Source organism: Mesoplodon mirus (assembly GCF_964341445.2).
Source record: "Mesoplodon mirus genome assembly, chromosome: 9".
NCBI classification, from domain to species: Eukaryota; Metazoa; Chordata; class Mammalia; order Artiodactyla; family Ziphiidae; genus Mesoplodon; species Mesoplodon mirus.
In genome coordinates this window covers 25,553,511-25,580,152 of record NC_138985.1, presented here as the reverse complement: position 1 = coordinate 25,580,152, position 26,642 = coordinate 25,553,511, and the positions used below count along the sequence as shown (strand labels likewise).

General features: G+C 37.3%; 1 protein-coding gene and 1 long non-coding RNA gene across 4 annotated transcripts in view; one reads left to right on the top strand and one right to left on the bottom strand.

Moving 5' to 3' along the window:
• The window catches only part of LOC309810134, a 252,520-nt gene that overhangs the window by 105,439 nt on the left and 120,439 nt on the right, over positions 1-26,642 (top strand). The gene's annotated exons all lie outside the window — the stretch shown is intronic.
• The window catches only part of SUGCT (succinyl-CoA:glutarate-CoA transferase), a 720,769-nt gene that overhangs the window by 636,351 nt on the left and 57,776 nt on the right, over positions 1-26,642 (bottom strand). For all 3 annotated transcript variants that reach the window (XM_082631909.1, XM_082631908.1, XM_082631910.1), the window contains exons 7-8: positions 25,333-25,424; positions 2,889-3,032 (exon numbers count right to left, since the gene is read on the bottom strand). In XM_082631909.1, coding sequence (XP_082488035.1) covers positions 2,889-3,032; positions 25,333-25,424 — 236 coding nt within the window. The remainder of the gene's footprint in view (positions 1-2,888; positions 3,033-25,332; positions 25,425-26,642) is intronic.

Sequence of the window (26,642 nt, the reverse complement as noted above, 5' to 3'; positions counted from 1 at the left end):
CACTTATATATAAAATCTAAAATTTTTATTTAAAAAATATACCAAATTCATAGCTACAGAGAACAGATTGGTGGTTGCCAGAGGTGAGGGACAGGGCATGGGCAAAGTGGGTGAAGGGCATCAAAAGGTATAAACTTGTAATAATAAAATAAATGTCACGGGGATGTAATGTACAGCATGGTGACTACAGTTAGTAACACTATACTGCATATTTGATAGTTGTTAAAAGAGTAGATCTTAAAAGTTATCACAAGAGGGGCTTCCCTGGTGGCGCAGTGGTTGGGAGTCCGCCTGCCGATGCAGGGGACACGGGTTCGTACCCCGGTCTGGGAGGATCCCACGTGCCGTGGAATGGCTGGGCCCATGGGCCATGGCCGCTGGGCCTGCGCATCCGGAGCCTGTGCTCCACAACGGGAGAGGCCACAGCAGTGAGAGGCCCACGTACCGCAAAAAAAAAAAAGAAAAAAAAAAAAAGTTATCACAAGAAAAAAAATTTTTGTAACTATATATGGTGATGGATGCTAACTAGACTTATTGAGATGACCATTTCACAATACATACAAATACCGGATCATTATGTTTGCACCTGAAACTAATATAATGCTATATGTCAATTATAAAAAGGTAGCTAATGAGCCTTAAATACACTAATAATTTTAGCTACCTTTGACTGGGTTAGCTACAGCACAATAGGCTAAATCACCGCTACCATGTTTGCCAAAAGCAAATCATTTCATCATTTGTTGTTTATCGAGGACTTATCCTAAGTCGATGATTTTCTACTTTTTTCTAATTTTCCCTAAGCAAGTTTAAGGGTTATGAGGCATACCCATTGGTAACAGTGGTTCTCTGATTGATCTCCAAAGATTGTTAGACCTGCTTTTTGACAAATACTGGGCTGGGCTTTGAGGATACTGCTGTAAGCAAGAACAAACATTATTCCTGCACACATGGAACTTACAGCCTCAAGGAGCAACATGAACAACAAATATAGACACACAACCAAAGTGTGCATGAGTTTGCATTTACTGTACCCTCACTTTGAAACAGCCCTACCAGTGATTCCACCCACCTCCATGCCCACCCCCATGGAACCACACACCTCCAGACTGTGAATCACTGTGTTAGGTGCTAGAAGAGAATTCAACTCTATAATACTCTACAAGAGAATTTTTCCAAAGCTAATTAATTCATCATTGACATATTATAAGAAAAGCAATCTGGGTAGAGATCTGAAGACCTAAGCAGAGCCCCAAATACAGGACCAGCTACATAATTTGTGAGTACTGGTGCAAAATGAAAAATGTAGGGCCTCTCATTCAAAAAAGATTAAGAATTCCAAGGCAGTGACAGCAGAGCATTTAAATTAAGCCTAGTGCCTTCTGTGACTGCATAGGTCACACACCTATGAAATCTTCACGGCTTCCATATTTACTGGATGTGCAATTTTACCCAATCACTTAACCTACCTCAGGTTCCTTACAGCTATAAAATTAGGGGAGGAAGGAAAAAACTTTCAGCTTCTTCCCAGACCTGACATCTGCTTCTCTGTTAAGAAGAGAGATCATTCATTTGGAGAGAGAGTTCTTTTAGCCTTTTATTATAACCATTAAAACCCTGACTATGACTCAAAACTAGTGTTGAAAACTCATAAATAGTAATTTCACCTTCAATCGTATTAATGTTTTTTTACTTCTACGCACTACCTTAATTTTGTCTAAAAGAAAAAAACCTCCAAAGCAGAGTTCCAAGATTACTATTTTCCCATGTATGCCATTTAAATCTGAAATTCCCAACTGAGGTCTTTGTCTATGAAGTAATTTTTCCCACAGTAAAATGTCTCCTTGTACAAGTAAGATATTTTCTTTTTTTCCCCTCCTTGAAAAATTACCTATTCAAAATCAACTTCCACATATGGTACAGCATCTAGGTCTGATCCAGTGAAAAGGAGGCAAAGAGTCAATCTGGGAGTAAGTTAACCCTTTTATTCCACCAGCTTAGTATTTAGTATAACATAACTGACAGCTATCTAAGCCAAGGGTTCTTAATCTGGAACTTATGGTAAAAATTTTGGGAAGTAATTAACTTGAATGGAAAAAAAATTATATCTTTATTTTCATCAACCTCTAACTAAAATTTAGCATTTTTTTCAATTATGAATGTAGACAACAAACCACAGGAGTATTAGCAGTACCTAAGTATGACTTGATCACCAGTACATATTCTACATATTTTCTTATATTATAGTTGTAGATATCTCAAAATATTATTCATGCTCAACATTACCTCAAAATTGCAACAGTTATTGAATCCACTAACAGATATCCTGTTTTAATGTATTAATAAAACATCACATGTACTATTATAACACAAAATTGGTTTTTACATTGAAATAACTACATTTCAATATAATTGGCTCCCTCTATAATCCTAAGTATCTCATTCTATGCATTTAAAAACATAATTCTGAGGAAAGGTCCACAGACTTCACCAGATTACCCAAAGGGTCCATAGCACAAAAAAGATGAATAAACTCTGGTAAAAAGAAGTTACAGAGCTCGCATGACAATGAAATAGAAACAACTGTACTCCTGTCTCAAAAACAGTAATAGACCTATTCTAATAAAAACAGTCTTTAAAATTCTGGTTCAACAGCAATGTCTACATTATAACAAAATCTTCGTGGTCCATTTATTTTAATATGACAATATCAAGGACACCAAAACAGAACAGCTTTTGCTGTTGTTGTTTTGTTTTTTGGGGGGTGGGGGAAATTCTGTTGTTTTGTTTTTTGTTTTTGCACATGGGACCACAGGATTTGGTATGAAAAAGTGTAACAGAGATACATGTTTTTATGCCACTATCTAAAATGTTATTTGGATTGGTACCTGGGATGACAGTAGGTTACAATCAATGAACAGTCCTTTTCCGGTTTTATATCTTTGTATCAATCCAGCCATAATGGCTCCATATGCATAAAGGCCAGTGGCAAGATCAGTCATGGCCACTCCTGGACGAACTGGATCTCCATCCTGATTTGAGGGTTAGGTTGAGAAAAACAGAGAAACTGAAAATTAAAACCATCATATGAGTTCACAAATATACTAAGGTCAAATAAAAGAAAGAATTGTATATCATGTGCACACATACATACACACACAAGAAATACAACAAATTGCTGTTGTGGATATCTGTTGGTGGTAAGGATATATTTACATTTGCTGTATATTTATTATTTTTCTGAACCCACCCCCTACCAACCAAACTAAACCAAACCAAATGAAATAAAAGACTTTTAAAAACATGTCTAAAGTTCCTTCTTAATCTATTTTACATTATTTATACCAAAAAAAGTAAATAAGTGAATTTGAATTTAAATGAGTTAATCTGTTGGAGAGGAAAGAGTTAAAGAAGTATTTTTTTTCTTGTTGGCTTAGGAGGTTCTCCCAGGAAAGAAGAGGGCAGAAGACCTGGTCTAATCTCCTTATAAGCGTGCTAATAACTGGCAAATACACTAATGGTATTTGCTTTAAAAAAAAAAAAAAACAGACAGTATTTATATATAAAAGGCTTTTAGCAGGATACTCCTGCTTTAGAATTACTACGGTGAAGAAACCTAGCATCTATAGATTTATGGGGCATAAGGCATGAGCTATGCAACTATCTGGGTATAAAATGGAAATGTTCCAATAGCCCATCAGTTTAGTGTAATATGAGGTAACCCATGAACTCCATTTCAGATCTTATCTACTGCTCTGGGGTTGAGAATTTTGTTATTGTGAGAAGAAAGGCACTGGGGGCTTATCTCAATGTCCAGGAGCTCCTTCTGCTTCTCCTGTGCCTTTTTATTGCTTGAATCCTTAAAATTACAAGTAAAGCTTGATACCGATTCATGTCGGTCTTATTGACAATCCAATCCTTGACCCATATGTAAAGATATTAGAACAGTACCGGGCAAACTGTAAGTGCCCTATAAAAATTAACTATCAAATTTTTCGTCAACATTATTATTAATCATTGCTGTAACAGATAGTTCCTATTTTTCACTACCTTGAATTCTGCCAAGTCTTTCATTGCACATAATGCCTAAAAAACCTATATTTCACCTAGTTGATCTATTCATTCATTCACTTCCTTATTCATTAATTCCAGCTGTTGTTCAGTCATTTTCAGAAGCTAATTTTTCCTTTTCTGAAGCCCATACATAAACTATGTTAATCATCTTACAAGACAGCTAAACTTGTTTAAAGCAAGTGAGACTGTATAGCGACTAAACTATTTTTCCCTGCTTTTCAACACAATGTCAAGGAAGATAGTGCCATAAAAATTGGAAACTTCTAGGGGCTTCCCTGGTGGTGCAGTGGTTGAGAGTCCGCCTGCCGATGCAGGGGACGCGGGTTCGTGCCCTGGTCTGGGAAGATCCCACATGCCGTGGAGCGGCTGGGCCCGTGAGCCATGGCCGCTGAGCCTGCGCGTCCAGAGCCTGTGCTCCGCAACAGGAGAGGGCACAACAGTGAGAGGCCCGCGTACCGCAAAATAATAATAATAATAAATAAATAAAATTTAAAAAAAAAAAAAAATTGGAAACTTCTGGGGGCCTTCTAACTATTATTATTGGAAAAACTTGTAGTGGCGTGAATCCATAAATTTAAAATTAATATCGTCATTTGGATTTAAGATTATTTAATGTATTAAAAGTGAGAGGTAAGTTCAAATTTAAGTTTATAGAAATCATCTGCTTTCTTACTGTAATATTAATATAATCACATTTCTTGAGAAGTTTTCTATACTTCTCAGACCAGTAGGAACAAATCATATAATAAATCCTTTATATTACATTTTAAGTCTCCTGAAAAACAGAGACTATACCCAATATTCTAAAAATATCAATACATTATCCAGAATAATAGCATGACATGTATGAACATTAAATAAATATTGTCATCCATATATTAGAGACAACATTGTCACTGTTAAAAATGACCATTTGTGCCAAATATGTTCAGTGAAATACTAATTTAAAGAGGCTTGCTAACACACTTTAGATTCAAAGATATAAATAGGCTGAAAATAAAAGCATGAGAAAGGATATATCATGCAAACAGCAGCCATAAGAATGCTTGAGTGGCTATACTAATAGCAGACAAATAAACTTAAAACAAAAAAAGCTCTAGAGAAAAAGAGAGAGATTTTATAATGGAAAAGGTCAATGCATCAAGAAGATGTAACAATTAAAATCATACATGCACCCAAAAATTGAACCACCAAAATACAAAAAGCAAAAGTGACAGATTTGAAGGGAGAAATAAACCCTTCATGAATAATAGTAGGGATGTCAATACTGAAAAGTGAATAGTGAGCAGCACAACTAGATAGAGGATCAAAAAAGAAATAAAAAATTTAAACAACATCATAAACCAAGTATACCTAATAGATATAAAATGCACATTCTCAAGAGCACATGGAACATTCTCTAGGACAGACCATATCCTAGGCCAGAAAACAAGCTAAAATAAATTTTAAATGAGTGAGTTCATACAAAATATATTCTCAGATCACAATGAAATGAAATTAGAATCAATAACGGGCATATTTGAGAAACTCAAAAATATGTGGACAGTAAACAACGTACTCAAAAATTGGTGAAAAGAATGCAAAAGAATGAAGCCGGACTCCCTCCTCACACTATATATAAAATTAACTCTAAATGGACCATAGACCTAAATGTAAGAGCTAAAACTATAAAACAAAAGAAAATATAGGAGTAAATCCTCATGATCTTCAACTTGGCATTGATTTCTTAGATATGACACCTAATAGCAACAAAAGAAAAAAGATAAGTGGTACATCATGAAAATAAAAATCACATGTGTTTCAAAGTAAATGATCAAGGAAATGAATAGATAAAAAATGGGAGAAAGTTTTTGCAAATCACATATCTGATAAGGAACTTATAAACAGAATTTATAAAGAATACTTACAACTCAAAAGGAAGACAAATAACCCTTTTTTAAATGGGCAAAGAATTGAATAGACATTTCTCCAAAGAAGATCTACAAATGGTCATTGAGCACATGAAAAGATGTTCAGCATCATTAGCCATCAGGGAAATGCACATGAAAACCACAATGTGCTTATAACTCAAAACAATAAAGACAACCCAATTAAAATATAAGCAGAGGGTTTAAATACACATTTCTCCAAAGAAGATATACCAATGGCTAATAAGCACATTGAAAGACGCTCAACATCATTAGTCACCGGGGAAATGCAAATCAAAACCACAACGAGATATCACATCACACCCACTAGAATGGCTTTCATGAAAAAGAGAAATGATAACAAGTGTTAGCAGGGATGTGAAAAAAATCGAAACTCATATGCCACTAGTAGGATTGTAAAATGGTGTAGTCACTGTGGAAAAAGACTGGCAGTTCCTCAAAAACTTAGATATAGAGTTACCATATGACCCAGAAACTTCACTTCTAGGTATATACCCAAGAGTATGAAAACATATGTTCTCCCAAGAAACATATGCACAAATTTCCATAGCAGCATTATTCACAATATCCTAAGAGTGGAAGAAACCCAAATGTCCATCAACTGGTAAATGGATAAATAAAGTGTGGTACAGCCAGATGACGGGATATTTCAGGCAATAAAAACAGAGTACTAATACATACTACAACATGGAAGAATTCTGAAAACAGTATGCTAAGAGAAAGAAACCAGTCACAAAATGTCACATATTATACAGTATCATTTTTATGAAACATCCATAATAGGCAAAACCACAGAGAGAAAAAGTAGAACTGGGGGCAAGTAGGAATAGGGAGTACTGCTAATGGGCCTGGGGTTTCTTCTGGGGATGATGAAAATGTTCTAAAGTTGATTGCACACCTCTGTGAATATACTAAAAAACACTGAATTGGGGTTTCCCTGGTGACGCAGTGGTTGAGAGTCCGCCTGCCAATGCAGAGGACACGGGTTCGTGCCCCGGTCCAGGAAGATCCCACATGCTGTGGAGCGGCTGGGCCTGTGAGCCATGGCCGCTGAGCCTGTGCGTCCAGAGCCTGTGCTCCGCAACGGGAGAGGCCACAACAGTGAGAGGCCCGCGTACCGCAAAAAAAAAAACAAAAAAAACCCACACTGAATTGTACACTTTAAATGGGTGAATTATACGGTATATGAATTATATCTCCATAAAGCTGTTTTATTTTTTAAATACCATTATAATGCTGGTAATTAAAGCAGAAAAATAGAAATAAATAAAAATAAATTAAAAAAATCTTTTTAAAGGCCTGCTAAAGAACATGTATTTAGTGGGAACTCTAGAAGTTACATTTCATTCAAGGCTGCTTGGTGGCGATAATTAAAGAAGATGTACCATTTGTATTCTATTGTAATTCAGAGATGACTATGCTCATACTTTGGAAATCCCTTATAATCATATTCCTGTCATCTAAGAATTGTCAGCATGCCAGAGGAATAAGAAAGTGAAAATAAATTACCATTTAGTAAGCAGAAAATCCCACAGAGAACCACATTGTGGCTGTGAAGTGACTAGGTCTTCCCAGGTGCAATCAGGCAGAATCAGAGAAGGGGCTGTGTGTTCTCATGGAATCAAACTCCCCTTTCCCATCTGGAGCTCCACAGGAGCCCTAATGCCGTGACAGTACTAACCAATGTGCCTCTTCTCCTCAAATCTGGGATAAATGGGGTGGTACTTTTTATGTCAATGGGTATAGGAATTCATCACTCACAATCTTCAGCAAAAATATATTTGAGGAAAAATGGGTAACTGACCTTGTTAAGCAATACGCCCTAGAATCTCATCATAGTTTGTTGGAAGAAGTGGATTTAAACTTATAAGTAGGCTTTTGGAAATGAAGTAAAATTTTTATTTTATTAAATTTTAATTCTAGAAATCAATAGTAGAATTTTGTTTTTCATGGTCACTTAGAAACTGCTTTAAGTGTATTCGGTTCTTTTGATAAGTTAATGTAACCTTTTTGTAAGAGCAATTTATGGTGATTTTCCTATAAAACTAAAATGAGTGTGCCTCTCATCAACAAAAGTACAAGAAAAAGAAGATTCTACTTAAGAGTTAAGACACAGAGTTATAGTTAGAGGACAAAGTATAATATAAAAATATTAAGAGTCTTCCCGATCATTCACTTTACATATTCATTTGTGTATCTCTCCATTCTCACTGTTTCAATGTTATTTTCATCTATTTTCTCATCCCCCATTCATTCATGTTTTCAAAAACTCATTACAGGTAAAACCTGAACATTAGTGGAAAAACTAGGGAAGTCTGAAAAAAATGTGGGGTTTGGTTAATAGTATCATACCAGTGTTAATTTCTTAGTTTTGATCATTGTACTATGATTTTGTAAAGTGTTAACATTAGAGGAAACTGGATGAAGGGTATAGGAACTTTCTGTACTATGTCTGCAACTCTTCTGTAAGTACAAAATTGTTTTAAAATTTTAAAGTTGATAAGTAGAACCTGAATTAGTTCTTTGGAAAATAAAGTTTGACAATTTCAAAATGGTTTTTATTTTTAGAAAAGTATGCAATCTCTAAAGAAGGGGAAAAAAATAGGTAACCACCTAGAAAGGTGTTCATTTGTTTCCTTTACATCACAATCTCCTAAATTATAAAATTAAGAATTTAAAAAGTTTATTTCCCCAACACAATTTAAGACTGTTTTAACATTTCATTCATTTCTCCATATCTATTCTCACTACTTTCAGAGTTTGCCAAATGAAAAAGAAAAATGACGTGTTTTTCTAAGTTATTCATTAAAACCTCATCTGGTTAAAAAGTACATAAGAAACTTTAAATCGGTTCTGGCACACGTTCAATAAAGAGGCATGAATTTGAAAAGTCACCAAGAATTTTTCTCCTTAATCATATTACTCAACCTAATTACTTCATAAAACAACAAAAAATGTTAAAACTTTTTTAAAGTAGTTGGCTTCATTTTCAAAATAAAAAGTTATTGTTAAATATGTCCATGTCTCTATGTCATATTTTTATTTCAAAATGAGGCATTCACTATATAAATGTAATCTACAGAAAATTTTGTTTTTACTCTAGGGCACATGAATTTTTTAATGATCTATTTTCCGAAATATGAATTCTTCTACTATTTACTAACTGCATAACCTTTGGCAAGTTCTTAGCCTTTGTTAGTTTTTTTGTCAATTGTAAAATCTTGCTAATAAAAAAATCTACCTCATCAGTTGGTATGAAGATTAAATAAGAAAAGGTGTATAAAAAAACTTTTTATGAATGTAAAAGGCTGCACAAATGTGACTTTTTCAAGATACTTGGTGTAGTGCTCTAGAAGACCCATCAGAAAGGTGTGACAGGGGCTCAGGGGAGAGAGCCAAGATGGGAACCTCAATCAAGGACAGAGGAAAGAGGGAACGGATGTATTCAAGAGATACTTAGAAATTTGAATTCATAGACTTGGATTATTGATTGGGTGAGGGAGGGGTTAAATTAAATCAATTGGGGGGGAAATCAATAGGAAATTAAGCTTCTTAATATGACGGTAATATTTTGATTATGAAAGCCACCATAAGTATGACTTGCAGCCCTAGTTAGGAAAAGTATCTTTAGTAGAAATAGAAAGAGCAGCACAGAGAACAAAAGGTGGTATATTCACATCAAAGAAGGGTTTTAGCGACACCACAGTCACTGCCTTCACACTTGATGAGCACAGACTCTGGAACTACACAGTATCTGAACCTTCTGTTCCAAGCACAAAATCTACTCGAGCCATTCACTGATGCTAAAGAATATGCTTTTAGCACAGTTACATACAAATTTTCACAGAGTAACACTTCCCCTACATGAAGGAAGTTCTGTTGAATGGCTAAAACACGGAACTCAAAGCTGTAAATTCTACTAGTAGGTGCCTTCACTTTTTCACCTATAAATAGACATAACAAAATCTATCACCTATGTGCCTTAGTGACATTATGGAGTCCTCCAACCTAAATCACATATTTTTAGAACTTGAAAGGATCCTATAGTTAAGTCCCCGTATCAAAGGAGGCAGAGAAGCAGGAAAGTATACAGTTGTTAAGAGATCAGTCTCTGCTACTTACCGGCAAACAGATCCCTGGTAAGACAGAGAAAAGAGAGCTAGCATTGTAATGCACTTCATTTAGGCTAACAGTGTTGCACAATACCAACAAGAGAAAGTCTTTAGAATGTTCACCTAGAGCCTGGAAGAGGAAGATCATTTTTCTTAATCACATCCTGAAAGGCTCAAAGTTCCACCCCACCTCCCACCCACACACCTCCTTCTCAGCCTCGACAGAGCACAAGTCAGAAGCCACAAACACAAGAAATTGGGATTCCAGAAGGAGGGAAGTTAAGAAAGATTTAAGAAGATGAGGGAGAGAAGAGTTCATCCTCCTGATGCACCTGCCACACCAGATAGGCGACTCAACAGAAAACGTAACAAACTGACTTGTGCCATTCTCTGGATCCCACGTGGATGCTTGCTGACCTAATACTAAGAATTTCTTTCTGATAATAAATTAAAACTTTCTACCCTTCCAAACATTAAAGGTACAACTTAGAGGTATCGGACTTAAGGAAGGCAAAATTCTATACTGCACTTTAAAACCAGTACCTAACTTTTTGCACAACACTTAGGAGCAAGCAATCCTTGTTACAGATGAGGAACAGCAAGGTTACCTAAATATCGTAAGATGTTACAAGCGTTTAGCAGCTAAGTCGGAAGGAGACCCCAAGTGACCCTGAGTCCACTGCCTCTACCACATTACTGGATTCAATTACCTTCCTTAAGGTTTCATGACCAGGTCTGGATACTTAACTATTTTGTATTTAGTAAACCACTAAGAAGCTAGCTTCGGGTCTCCTGCATGTCCATAATGTCATGTACAACTTCATGCTCTTCAAAGTGCTTTAACATATGCTGTTACATTTAACTCTCAATAAGAATTCTGTAAGTACCAACAGTATCTCCATCTTACAGATTAGGAAAGAAACATTTAGATGATGAATTAACTTGTCAAAGTCACAGAGAGCAAATGGTACAACTAGAACTGGAACTCAGAAATTCTGACCCCAAAGCTTCTGATCTTTTCACTACCACCTTGCCTCCATGAATAATTCCAATATTCATCATCTCTCCTTTACAGACAATCACTAGAAAGCAAAAATTTTAAGTGAGTGAGTTGATTTGTCATTTCTACAACTACAATTAAGAAATAATCAGTTCTGATGTGGGCTGGTGTGTTCTACAAAATTTAAGTGAATGGCAAGCAATCGAATGCATCTACAGAAAAACATGCTTTTACCACTCTGAAAAACGTAAACCAAAACCTTTTTCAGAAAATAACTGGAAGAACCCATTCACTGGGAGCCTGCTAAATTAAAAAGGTAGACAAAACTGGGAATTCCCTGGCGGTCCAGTGGTTAAGACTTCCACTGCATGGAACACGGGTTCGATCCCTGGTCAGGGAAATACGATCGTTCATGCTGCACAGCACGGCCAAAAACAACAAAACCAGCAACAGCAACATCATAAATAAACAAATAAATAAATATAAAAATTTATTTTAAAATTTAAAAAATGTTTGTAGACAAAACTACAAATGTTCAAAGATCCCTTAACACGCCAAACATACTATTTTCTTGTCCAGAGATTAAATACCACCTAAATTATTCTGAGTTAGCTCCCACAGTGAGATGCCCAAAATATCATCTAGCCTGGCTGTCCTCTTGAGTTTAAATAGGGTTAGACTGAGAGAAAATGGAATGGATGGTTGGGGACTTGTGATATTTTAAGGGATGGCCTAAGAAACTATTTGAAAAGTTATTTTGCTTCTTTCCATGTTGTTCTTCAAGAAAAAGTTTCCTAGTTATACTTTCTGTGCTAATGGATCAGAGAACAGCAAAAACAAATCTAAACATCAATGTCTCTAAGTTCTGAGACAAAACAACTTTCACACCCACGAAGATCGGCATATAGTCAATCCTATATTTAACAGGCCTCCTCTGAACTCAGTCTTACATATTCCAGAAGTAGCTCCAGACCTTTATAAGAGTTGTCTATTTCTGGTATGATTTAGGTAAACCATACCTAGAAGCAACAAAACAGATGAACTCTTGAGGATGTTCCCTGTCCTATAATTTTACCTATTTCATTTAATTTTCATTTCTCATCAATAAATGATGTCTCAAAGAACTACACTATGGATTTTGAATGCAATTACTTTTGAATGAAAAATCTTTCTACACCAGTGTTACAAGTTATCCAATACAGTGCTTCCTGAACCCTCCAAGATAAACTGGATAGAATCATTCTGTGTAGTTGTGGTGGCTACATGCATGGAGTTGCCAGAATAAGCCAAATAAATGCAGATGATCTGGTTTAAAAAATTATTTTAGTCTTATTTAGTTATGACAAAAATTAGATGGAACCAGTGACCTATTAAGGCCAGTCTTGGAACACAATAATAAACCATCAGCACATAGGAGAACATTTAACTTTCTGCTGTCTAGGGCAGTACATTTGTTTCATCCAAATGGATTATCAAGTCATTAAGATACAAGTTTTAAAAGGTGGAAAACATATCCTTTTTTACTTGCTCAAAATTGCTATCTAATGTATCAAGAGATAGCTTTTCTGTTCCTTTCATTCTGGTTCTCTCTTTGATAATTAGGTTCAGACACTAAGAGTAGAAAATGTTTATATTGAGATCATAAAGCTTAGTCCATAACCAATTTTTGCCACAGGCAAAGCCAAGAAAAGATCATTTAAAGCTACAAAAAGTCCATTGTTACTAGCAGATTTCTCCACCAAGTGGAAAGACTGTGCCTAAATCCCACCTGCTCTTTACGTAGCATTGCAGCATGTTGAGAGACTGTGACAGATTGTATTTTCCAAAGATGGCTGCAATATCCCCTTCCACATGCCCTTTTAGTACCTTAACGTTCCCTGCCCCCATCAACAGATGGAGTCTAATCCCTTTCTCCTTCATTCTGCATGGGTTTGTGACATGCTTGTAACCAATAAAATTTTGCAGAAGGGTTACAGCATGACCTCCACAACTATGTCATAGAACATATGTATTGGTGACTTTGCCTTGTTTACTGGAACACTTGTGTTAGTGGAGCCCTGAGCCCCCATATAAACAGTCTGACTGCTCTAAGGCCACATACTGTAAGGAAGCTCAAAACTAGCCCATGCAGAGAGATGATGTGAAAAAGTCCTGAGATTAGATGGGGAGATGCCTGGCAGCCCCAAACTGCTCCAACCCCCACTGTTCCTGCTTTGACTGCAACTGCTTGAGAAACCCCAAGCCAGAACCACCCAACTGAGCCCTTCCCAAACTCCTGACCCATGGAAACTATGAGAGTTCATAAAATGATTGCTCTTGGTTTTTTTTGTTTTTTTTTTTTAGATGTTGGGGGTAGGAGTTTATTAATTTATTTTATTTATTTTTGCTGTGTTGGGTCTTCGTATCTGTGGGAGGGCTTTCTCTAGTTGTGGCAAGCGGGGGCTACTCTTCATCACGGTGAGCGGGCCTCTCACTATCGCGGCCTCTCGTTGCAGAGGACAGGTTCCAGACGCGCAGGCTCAGTAGTTGTGGCTCGCAGGCCCAGTTGCTCCGCGGCATGCGGGATCCTCCCAGACCAGGGCTCGAACCCGTGTCCCCTGCATTAGCAGGCAGATTCTCAACCACTGCACCACCAGGGAAGCCCCGATTGCTCTTGTTTTAAGTCACTAAGTTTCAAGGTGATTTTTTACACAATAATTATTAGCAGAATAGAGATCAAGGCTTACAAATGACCAAGAAGAAAACTAGCCTACAATGCAGAAGGAATACCTGGGAAATAAAAGGATATAAACTACAGTTCTTATCCCAGTTTTAGGTGTTCCAAGATCCCTCTGAAACTATATGCAAGAATTCTGTATGTTAATTTCCTAGAAGACGTTTGATAGCTTTCATCAAATCCTCAAAGAAGTCTATGACTCTTTTAAGATATATTAAAAATTGATTTATAATTTTGGAGAAGACTTTGCAACTAGTTTGGATGACTGAAGCAAACAATGAATGTGAAGGTATGATAAGAAATGAGGCTGAAAAGACAGTCTCATCAAGAAGTGGTGCTGGGAAAACTGAACAGCTACATGTAAAAGAATGAAATTAGAACACTCCCTAACACCATACACAAAAATAAACTCAAAATGGATTAGAGACCTAAATGTAAGGCTGGACACTATAAAACTCTTAGAAGAAAACACAGGAAGAACACTCTTCAACATAAGTCACAGCAAGATCCTTTTTGATCCACCTCCTAGAGTAATGGAAATAAAAACAAAAATAAACAAATGGGACCTAATGAAACTTAAAAGCTTTTGCAAAGCAAAGGAAACTACAAACAAGATGAAAAGACAACCCTCAGAATGGGAGAAAATATTTGCAAACAAATCAACAGACAAAGGATTCATCTCCAAGATATATAAACAGCTCATGCAGCGCAATATTAAAAAAACAAACAATCCAATCCAAAAATGGGCAGAAGACCTAAATAGACATTTCTCCAAAGAAGACATACAGATGGCCAAGAAGCACATGAAAAGCTGCTCAACATCACTAATCATTAGAGAAATGCAAATCAAAACGACAATGAGGTATATCACCTCACACCAGTTAGAATGGGCATCATCAGAAAATCTACAAACAACAAATACTGGAGAGGGTGTGGAGAAAAGGGAACCCTCTTACACTGTTGGTGGGAATGTAAATTGATACAGCCACTATGGAGAACAGTATGGAGGTTCCTTAAAAAACTAAAAATAGAATTACCATACAACCCAGCAATCCCACTACTGGGCATATACCCTGAGTAAACCATAATTCAAAAAGACACATGTACCCCAATGTTCATTGCAGCACTATTTACAATAGCCAGGTCATGGAGGCAACCTAAATGCCCATCGACAGACAAATAGATAAAGAAGATGTCATACATATATACAATGGAATATTACTCAGCCATAAAAAGGAATGAAATTGGGTCATTTGTAGAGACATGGATGGATCTAGAGACTGTAATACAGAGTAAAGTAAGTCAGAAAGAGAAAAACAAATATCATATATTAACGCATATATGTGGAACCTAGAAAAATGGTACAGATGAACTGGTTTGCAGGGCAGAAATAGAGACACAGATGCAGAGAACAAACGTATGGACACTAAGGGGGGAAAGTGGCGGGCAGGGATGGTGGTGGTGTGATGAATTGGGAGATTAGGATTGACATGTATACACTAATATGTAGAAAATGGAGAACTAATAAGAACCTGCTGTATAAAAAAATAAATAAAATAAAATTCAAAAATTAAAAAAAAAAGAAAGAAATGAGGCTGGATAGCAACCAAAGACAAATCATGAAGGCCTAATATTATATATCTAATGAGGTTAGGTTTATTTGTTTATTTGCTTCCCTAACTATGATAGGAAATAACTGAAAGGTTTCCAGAAAAATAAAGTTCCAAGGTCAGTTTTATTGAATACAAATTAAATATCACTGGCATCACTTTGTAGATTAGAGAGGAGTCATAAGAATCATAAGGTTTGAGAGTTGAGGCAGGGAACCAAGGAGAAAATTACTGCAATTATTCATGAAAAAGATCAGAGGCCAAACTAAGTCAACAGCAGTAGGAATGAGAAGATGGAACAAGTGGTCACAAGAGTTAGAACGCAGAATCCAGACTTAGTGAATGTTTGGACAGAAGTTTAAGTTTCTGAGTTTGGGTTAATAGTTCAATTGAGATAGGATAAAGGAAAAGAAAAATAAGTCTGCTGAACTGGTTTTTTGTTTGTTCAGTTTAAGGAGTATATCCAATCAAGAGTTGAATATGCAAACCTAAAACCCAAGGGAAAAAGAACTAGGTGAAAGATACAAATTCGAGAGCCAAAACATTATGTGTGGTAGTTAGAACCACGCTAGGTTTGAGATATTATCTAGGAGGAACATATTGAACAGTGCTACCCAATAGAAATATAAGGTGAGCAAAATAAAAAGTACATATGTAGGGGCTTCCCTGGTGGCGCAGTGGTTGAGAGTTCGCCTGCCAATTCAGGGGACAAGGGTTCGTGCCCCGGTCCGGGAAGATCCCACATGCTGTGGAGCGGCTGGGCCCGTGAGCCATGGCCGCAGAGCCTGCGCGTCCAGAGCCTGTGCTCCGCAACGGGAGAGGCCACAACAGTGAGAGGCCCACGTACTACAAAAAAAAAAAAAAATGAGATAAGAAAGGAAAAGTAGGGCTTCCCTGGTGGCGCAGTGGTTGAGAGTCCGCCTGCCGATGCAGGGGACGCGGGTTCGTGCCCCGGTCCGGGAGGATCCCGCATGCCGCGGAGCGGCTGGGCCCGTGAGCCATGGCCGCTGGGCCTGCGCGTCCGGGGCCTGTGCTCCGCAACGGGAGAGGCCACAACAGTGAGAGGCCCGCGTACCACAAAAAAAAAAAAAAAAAAAAAAAAAAAGAAAGGAAAAGTAAGTCAGACAAAGGAAGACAAGTATATGATATCGCTTATATGTGTAATCTAAAAGAAAAATGATACAAATGACCTTATTTACAAAACAGAAACAGACTCACAGACTTCGAGAATGAACTTATGGTTACTGGGGGGAAAATGTGGGGGGAGGAATAGATTGGAAGTTTGAGATTGACATGTACACACTGCTATATTTAAAACAGATAACCAATAAGGACCTACTGTAAAAAATAAATAAATAAACAAACAGAAAGGAAAAGTATCCACTGTAGCTTCCAATTAAGAGGTCACTGGTAACCCTCCCAAGAGCAATTTCATTGGTGAGGGGGCTATGGAAGCCAGAATGCAATGGATGGAGAAAAGAAACAGAAACCACATGCCCTTTTTTCACAAAGTAGTAACAGTACCTCTTATTACTTAAACCAGTGATTCCAAAACCAGGTGGATTATCAGAATCACTCAGAAGGCTTTTCAAGAATACAGATATACAAGTAACACCATCCCAGGTTTCTGTTTCATTAGGTCTAAGACATGGGAATTTATGTATCATTTAGAGTTGTCTAAGCAATTCTAAAGACTTCTGGTATATAGTAAAATCAGAATCAGTGTGCCTAAACCTGAAAATCCTTAATTCGATCAGGCTCTGAAAGCCTTGTAGGATTACATCCCATAGTTCTGTAGTGAAAAGTTTCTCAACATTTCTTATCCCTCAGGACAGGAATTATGATTTACTAGCACAAATGTTAGCTTTATGACAAGTTCAAAGTTCTTTTCCAGTGACCATGACTTCAGGCCAAGTATTTATTATTTTTGCACTTGCTTATCCTCAATCTATAAAAGGAATGACTTAGAGATGACTAAAAGTACATCTGGCTCTACTTAAAGGCATCGTTTTTACACAGATTTAAATATTAATCCTCCTAATATTTTAGAACTTTTCATGCCAAAAGTGCAGAAGTCTCCTCCTCCTTGAACATGCAATGAAAGACAGAAATTAAACTATTTTCTCAAAAGTTAACGTGGAAACTATTCCTCAGTTACAACTAAACAGGGTTATGGTTCTCGACAGCCAGTCCAGGGGGCAACATGGGTGAGAAGAACATGGCTCAGAACTAAGACTAACTGAGCTAAACCTTATTTCCCTTTATTTCTTCAAAGCTGCACAATTGCCCTTTCAGGGACCTCTTTAAGCTCCTCCTTTATAGTCACTTCACCCTGATTTTACTTAGATAAAAATGCTTGAGTGTAGAATACACATTGTGATTTGTCATGCAGTCCAATCTCCTAGAGAAGTTACTAACTCAGAATTTAAGCTCTCATTAACTTTCCATCAAAAGTCTCTATGGTTCATACAGCCACTCAAGACGCTCTGCATTTTCCTTTTTACTGTGTAAAATGACAGTATGAATTAAACAGTACATCCTTGACTAGCCAATCTTTCCTACAAAAGAACTTTTAAAAAAGAGAAAGAGAAAGAAATTCTATTGTATTAGTTTCCAAAATAAAACAGTACATAAAGACTCCTGAAGCTGAAAAACTCTCAAAGGATCATTTGGTCCAACTTCCTGCCTTTAGGCAGGTAAATTTCTAACTCATCCAGGAAGATGCTTATCCCTCTCTCCTTAAAGATCTCCAGAGGAAACAGAGCAGTTATTGAGTATCTAATACATGCCGGGCATGCACCAGAAAGGGAAAAGGAACTAGCATTATTTCCCAGGTGTTTGCCTACACATTATCTCATCTAATCTGAGTACATTTTCCAGGACGTGTGTTAGTACTCTCATTTTTACAAATGAAAAAAACAAGGTTCAGAGATGTCATGTGGGACTGGGATTTCAAGCCAGGACAGGATCTTCCCCTCTGCCATGCTAACAGAAACCGCATGACCTGTTTCTTCATGCATGGCAAGGTTCAATACCCTGATGGTCCAAAAGCTCTTCACTTAGCTAACTAAAGTATCTTCTCTGATATGAGCTCATTTTCTCTTATTCATTGTTCTATGAACAATAAAAATAACTCTTCCACGTCCTCCCCAAAACAGATGAAAACGGCACTCAAATCATTTCTTTGCCTTATCTATGGCAAACAAATCCAGTCCCTATAGACTTTCTTACTGGAGAAACTATTTTATATCCCTGGGATAATTTTGGCCATTCTTTTTAGGATTTTCTCTGATTATAACACTTTTTCAAAGCATGATGACTCAAAACAAACACAATGCTCTCAAAAGTGACCACTTACTGAGATAGGAAAAAAAAAAAAGAGGGGGAGGTTTTTTCTTTCATAAGATTCAGAAAGCAAAAACATTAGGAAGAAACTTGTTTAAATGACTTTTAATCGTTACCTCAAGCTGAATGTTTTTTCCAAATATTTTTTACCATATTTTTCCAGTCACAACCCCAAAATTCCCTATTCACATTTTCTGAGTATGAGGCTTACATGAAGTGTTCCACCCAACAGAAGACTCTCTTTTTATTTTTAAGTATGTCCCTTAAAGAACTCCAAAAGGAATCTCAAATGCTATAGCTATTGTTACATGTATCAACCTGTTATTATCAAACTGAAGTTGAATCCTTAAAGATTCCAAATTCATATATAACAAATAATCAATGAGCACCAACTCTGTAGTGGATCTGTGTTATACTCTAGGGATATAAAAAAGTATCCCAAAGACACTCCTTGAATTCAGGCATTTACATTCCAAAGTCAGAGACAGATCGACATACAATAAGCAACATAATGAAAATTACATTGGAGCATAGAGAAAGAAGTGGCAAATTTTCTCTAAGGAAGCTAAGAAAAAAAACAAGTCATAAAAGATGAACAAAAGTCCTGTGTATCTAGTTAAGGCTTTCAATAGGGGCACTACTGGCATTTTGGAGGTGACATTCTAGATTCATGAGCCTGTCCCATACCTTAAGGATGTTTACTCATCTCTACCCCAGCACTAAATGCCAGTATAACCCAACCATCCCACACATCATTTTAAAACTCCCCTGGAGTGGGGGTGAAGATGACTATCCACAGATGAAAACCATTGCTAGAGCATAGGATACCTCAAGCTCAGAAATGACATAAGAAATAAGTAGGTTAGGGACTTCCCTGGTGGTCCAGTGGTTGAGAATCCACCTTCCAATGCAGGGGACGCAGGTTCGATCCCTGGTCGGGGAACTAAGATCCCACGTCCCGCAGAGCAACTAAGCCTGTGCGCCGCAACTACTGAGCATGTGAGCCACAACTAGAGAGCCTACGTGCCACAGCTACAGAGCCCATGTGCTCTGGTGCCCGCACGCCACAACTAGAGAGCCCGCACGCCACAACTAGAGAGAGGAGCCCACGCACCACAACGAAAGATCCCGCATGCCTCAACAAAGATCCCACGTCCTGCAACTGAGACCCCACGCAGCCAAAAATAAAATAAATAAATATTTTTTTAAAAAGAACCACTTATTTTAAAAAAAAAAAAGATGGGGGAAGACTATTGTGCTTGTTTTTCAGTAGAACATCTCTGAAAGGATGCAAAAGAAAAATGATAGCATTGACTGTCTCTGAGGAGAAGCAGGTGAATTGAGGACAGAGGGAAGGAGATTTACATTGTAAACTCAGATACAGAGTGACAAAGACAAACCTGGTTATTATATAGAGAGCTCTCTTTCACTCTTAAAAGAGTCCTGATTTGTATGATAAATTATATAGCCAACATACTTGTTTCTTGTAGATTTAGCATTATATGAATGTATTACCTCTTCAAAAATACAAACTAAATACAATACAGTGCCTTTGGATAGCAATGTAAGACTATTTTCCTTTTGTGTAATTGTTTGCGTGTCCTTAGTTTTTAAAGGGGGAGATAAATATCTAAGAAGCATCGCTTGTAAACTTGATGTAATCCATCCTGCACATATGGACCAAACTAATCTTATGAAGCAAAGCTTTCATCATGTCACTCCCCTTCTGAAAAACCTCCCTAACTTCACTATGAGCAAATAACATCTCAATTTCTTGGCTTGACCTTGAAGACTTTCCAAAGCATGGCCTTAATCAAGTTTCCCCCGCTACTCTGAAACTTTAACTCTCAGCTCTTCCGTGGCTGGCCTATTGCTCTTCTCTAGGTATGCCTGATTCCCTTCTACTTCCCTATCTTTGTTCACTCTGCGATCTCCACTAGGAATGCCTCAAGCCATCTGAATCCTATTCACCTTTCCAGGTACCATTCAACTCAAATCGTACCACCTTTTTGAAATCCCACTCTGAGCCACATTTATATTTTACTTGTAGTAAGTTATAGTGATTTCTCTCCAACAGATTCCATGTAGGCCATAAATTAGATTTTGAAGATTTTATTAATTAAATTAAAAAAATTTTTTGAAGAGCATCTGTTATACGGGGCACAAGGACATAAAGTTGAAGAAGAGGCTTTCCCTACCTTGGAAGCTCGCACAGAAATAGCTGACAACTGGCACCATACCCCTTGCCCTCACACATCTACCCCTCCTGGCTGCTTGCAAAAAACTTACCTCGTTGTCAGCGTCACAAATGCAGACACACACACACCCAAACACTCACCCACACACATACACACACATTCCCCAGCCCCAGGCCTCTAGCATCATAAAACTCAAGGGCTTTCAAAGGCTGTTTATTCCCAAGAAAGGATTAGAAACTCTCTATCTTGCTGTTCTCTATATTGCCTGCTACATAATGTTCCACTTAATTTTATGCAGTTTTCTATCATTTTCTAACTTTTCCATGAGTATGTATCTAATCTAGTCAATCAAATTATTACTTTTAGAGTAACTTATTAAATTCTTTATGGTATGTAAAACAATACTATTCACATATGGTCAATACATCTTTTTCATTGATTGATATAATCCTTGATGTTTAAATGTAAGGTGAATTATTACTTAGAACATGTATTACATATGTCTGAGTCATTTACTTTCCAGAATCTCTCATACTCATTGGTTTCATTCTCAATACTTTCTCCATATTCCCTATGCATTAAAAAAATTAGATAGATGATAGACAGATAGATAGATAGGTAGATAGATAGATAGATAGATAGATGATATCCCTTTTGAGTAATAACTGGTTAGCATAGAGCCATGAACATAAAAAATAATGGAACATCATTTTATTTGGAGCACAAGACTCTAATTTAAACATAATATATAGACCGTAACAAGTCATTAACTTCTGTCAGTCTGTGCAAAGGGATTTTTAATAATAACACCTCTCATAATGTTTCCAAGTGCGATCCACAACCATCTCCATCAGAAATGCTTGGGGCCATCATTAAATATGCGTATTTGTGGGCTCTACCCACAGATCAGTATCTCTGAGGGTGGAACTGAGGAATCTACAGATATACCAAGCAATTGTTGATTCTTATGGGTACTACATTACATTATACATGTTTATACTCTTACATTCTACAAAAGACATTTATTTTCTCTTTACAGTATCTGGAAGAGGAGCTGTGTGAACATCACTTCCAGATGCACTTCACCGAAGGAGAGAAGCTATACGATATGTTCCAGATCACAGCGCACAGTGCCAAGTATTCATTTATTCATTCATTCAGCATTTATTTATTGAGTGCTTAGAAAGTGCCAGGCTCTGTTCTAGGCAATGAGATACCACAGTGAGCAAGCAAAGACCATGGTCTTATGAGGCTTATGCCCTCCTGGTGCCCCTTTCAGGCAGCCAGGTAAACATTACACAGGAGTGAATGAGACACAGTCAGGCCTCCAGACTCTTAGTTGACTGCTTTCTCACTCCACCAAATGGTCTATTCACTACAGTGCAACATATCATATGAATAGCAAGCATAAGCAAGATGCAAATACAATACAAATCAGGCTTCATTCTTCAGGCAGCATGGAGAGTGGCTATAGTACAGAAGGTACTATATATAGCTAGAAGATGTAAAGCACACTGGGCTCAAAGCATGGCTTTAGCATTTTACATACCTGGGCACCCTGTACAAGTTACCTAAGCCCTTAAGCTTCAGTTACAGAATTTATCATTACCTACACCTGGAAGGATCAATGTAAGAATGAAAACGTAAAAGCACATGGAAAACATCGCGCATGGGTCTCTCACAGTGTAGGTACTCAACGCCAGTTCTCTTTTCTCCATTATCAAATCTGAATTATATCCAACAATACCACAGCATTACCTAAAGGCTAGATTTTAGATTTAGTTGGAGGTACCTAACTAGTTTGTTTAAATCTCACCATAAAGACTACTTTCATAGATTTTATCCTATATTACACATTTAGCTGATGTCCCTTTGGGATAAAAATAATATTATGAGTCCACTATAGAAAAACCATGCATTTTGAGTTTTCTCATCATAATAATAGTCTAAACTTTGGGAACATCACTCATTTTCCAGGCAGAAATATATTAGATCATCACTAAAAACATGTATATATGATAACGTACCTTTCCGTCTCTTCAAACTCTTAACTAATATGGCAGGTCCATAAACAATAAGTTCCCTGCATCTCCAACCTCACTCTTCCTCTTCTTTGCTAGCTCACAATAATCCAATGAGACTAGCTCCTCAAACCCACCAGACTCTCCAGCATTTAGATGTCATGTATGGTGTTGCCCTAGAGTCACCAGGTTAGTGCTTAATTGCGTCCCACCTTAAATATCTGGCCCTCAGAGAAGCCTTTCCTGACCAACCATCCTGACAACATTAGGCTGCACTGAACAGGGTGAGGAAGCCTGGGTTCCAGTCAGTCATCTGACAACATGGAGTTACACTACAGCACAGATACACAGCTGGGCAGGTAGATAAAACTTCATACGCAACATGATATAACTGGCAACAGTGCATCAGCATTGGCTGGTTAAAAATATTAGCCAGGGCTCTCAGAGGTGAGCCCTCCTGCGGAACCTCTGCTGAGAGGCTTAGTGAACTGTCATATGCTGCTGATATCAGGGGGAAACAACTCCTTAAAGGAGGACTCCCAGCATGGACTGATTCTCTTCAGGCTGCTTTTATCCTTTGCTGTCAAACCACATTTTGCAGAATCCCTGGAAGTATTAAAATGGCCTGAGGCACACTGTTACATACGTCAGTAGCATCCTGTAATCTTCTTTAGAGCTCTTTTTACTTGTTTAATATTTCTTTTCTGTTAGTGTTTGTCTTCTCCACTTAAGGACCGTGCCTACCTGTTGCCTGTTTAATTCCCAGTAACTGCCATAGTAGCCAGCATACAGAGGATTCCCTCTGTATATGTACAATAACCATTCATTGGGTGGATGAATTGAGAAGCGAGAGATGTGTCCGTGTGAAAGAAACACAGTATATGGAAGCCGGGTTTATTTACTGTGATACACGTGAAGTACCTAAAATAATGCTTGGCACATAGTAAGCATGCAATGAGTGTTGGTGTTATTTGTTAGCCAGGACAAAAATCTCCTGAGGATAATACAAGAGGTGAGTTACTGACTGATACATAATATGGTTGAGCACACGCTGTGTGGTTACCCCTGTCAGAACACAGCGCAGTGTACTAAAGGAGTAAGCTTTCACCTCATCCACCTCAGGTGTTTTTGAGTTAATTCATTTTAATATTTGAATACACAAATTTAAAAGTCCCATATCTTTTCACATATTCACAATTGAGTACAATGCTATTAAATAAAACCACTCACAAAAATAATGTCTTGACCATATAAGTATCTCTATGGGAAAGAGCAAAGAGATGTATATCCATGCTTCATTCTCTCAATGGATAGAAAGAAAATTGGTGTCCTTGAATATTGTAAGGAAAAGCCACACACATTCTTTCTAAGACTTGCGAAAATGAAACAAAGAAAGAAAGTACAAAAGACCATATATTTTAAGTCACTGAAATCCCAACACCTACTTTAAAATAATAAAAAGAAGTAAAATCTGTAAAAGATATAAAAGACTTGAGGTCATTCTGCCTCATTTTATCCCAACACTGCAGCAATATTTCCTGAAGAATTAACTGAAGAAAGTGGTTCAGGGAAGGAATACCTACTGGAAAAAGTTTTTTAAGGCTATCAATCTAATTTGTTTTGGAAGTGGATTTTTTTAGTATTTTTATTTACTAAGCTTTCACACTTTTTTTTTACTTTATTTAACGGCCTGTTTAGTTTTCCCCAAGAGTCCATTTTCTAAGAGTCTTTGATCTAACCATCCACATTTTGGTCGTCTATATATACTTTTGGGGAACTTCCTATCACCAATGGAGAAGGAATGTGGTTATAAAATCAAATAATTCTTTCACTGTCAGAATCTAATGCATTAACAATCAGACACAACTATGTCCGAGCATTAAGTAACAATTTTAAAATAAACAACCACTTATAATACTCCAGAGGGAAAAAGAAACCCTCCACTATGTATATACATCAAATGAAAGTACTCTGGTAGAAATGGGCATCCGCGGACTAGTCTAGTCAGCCATTCTACTTCACACGAGGAATATTCCTAAGTCACACAAAGGTGCCTTTACTAAGCTTGAATGATATAATATATATGGAAAATGTGTTCACCACTTGATCTATTGCTTCTTGCTAAAAAGGTTGTTCTTTTCCATGGGGCCATAATGACATTAAGCCTCAAGTACATTCATAATAAACATTTCCATTTTTAACGTCATTCACTTTCCGTGGTTTTTTCCTAAAATTAACTCATATTTAAGCCTATGGGGTTAGTAAAGATAAAAATCTCTTTGGAATAAATAGGGAAAAAATATGAATATTCTAAAGAAGGATACCTACCTCAGGCCCTGTGATGTGCATCAGACCAGAAATAGCAGAGGCAACAGCGTCGTACCCAGCTCGCTGAGACAGTGGACCTGTCTGACCATACCCTAAGACAACAAGAATAGATATATTCAGCACCACCCAGGGAGAGCAACAGTACAATAGTGTGTTAAAACCATCTGTATCTAGAAATCCTACAGCATTTTGTTACTATTGGGTCTATACTATCCCTTGAAGGAGGCTGTAAAATTTAATTATGGTGTTATACCCCAGAAGGTTGCAAACTGGTGACTCGTGGGCCAGATCCCCATTGTACAAATGTTTTGTCTGGCCCGAAGAGTGTTTTGAAATGTTTTTACTTAGTTTCCAACATTTAAGGATCAGGAGATAGCACATAATATACAAATTTCTGGCTTTTCTTGAAAACCAGAAAATACATTCAAAACTAGGCTCACATCCTCACATGGCAATAAATTAGAGTTGAGTAATAGTTCTTCCCTTTACACAGGGCATAAATTCTCCAATTTGCCGCACTCTGCACCCCTCCTTAATCCTTTATGCTTCAGTCTGATTCAATCACTAACTGACCTTCCAGACTCCAATAGGTATTTGCTACTCCTGCTGTATACAAAACAATATACAAAGTAAAACAAAACAATGTCTCCCTAGGTTCTATTTACATATTTTTTCAAGTATGCAAAGAAAATATAAATGATAATTTAAAATTTGAACATAAATAGAATTAATACATCTCCTGCCAGTGTTTTTTTAGGATTACAAAGAGAAGGTGAAGGTGTCACTTTTTTTTGCCACCAGCAAAAATTAAAAGAACATAAAGGGACTTCCCTGGTGGTCCAGTGGTTAAGACTCCACATTCTCAATGCAGGGGGCCCAGGTTCAATCCCTGGTCAGGGAACTAGATCCCACATGCTGCAACTAAGAGCCCACGTGCTGCAACTAAAAGATCCCTCATGCCGCATCAAAGACCCAGCGCAGCCAAATAAATAAATAAATATTTTTTAAATAAAAGGAAAGAAAAGAACATAAAAATATTTTATCCTGCTCTCCTCAGTCCTGGTGCTTATTGTTGGATAATAAAGGTTATATGAGGAGCTACATAACTCTGTCTCCAAATCTCCAGCAACCTGGAACACTCTCCCTCTATTTCACTCCATATATGTACATACCTCACTCCCTCACATCCTCCAACTCTGCACTGAAATGTCTCCTTACTAGAGAGGTCTTCCCTGAAGAACTTTTATGAAAGATCACTCTCACTTTTCACTCTTAAGCCCCCTTACCTCATTATATTTGACTTCACACCT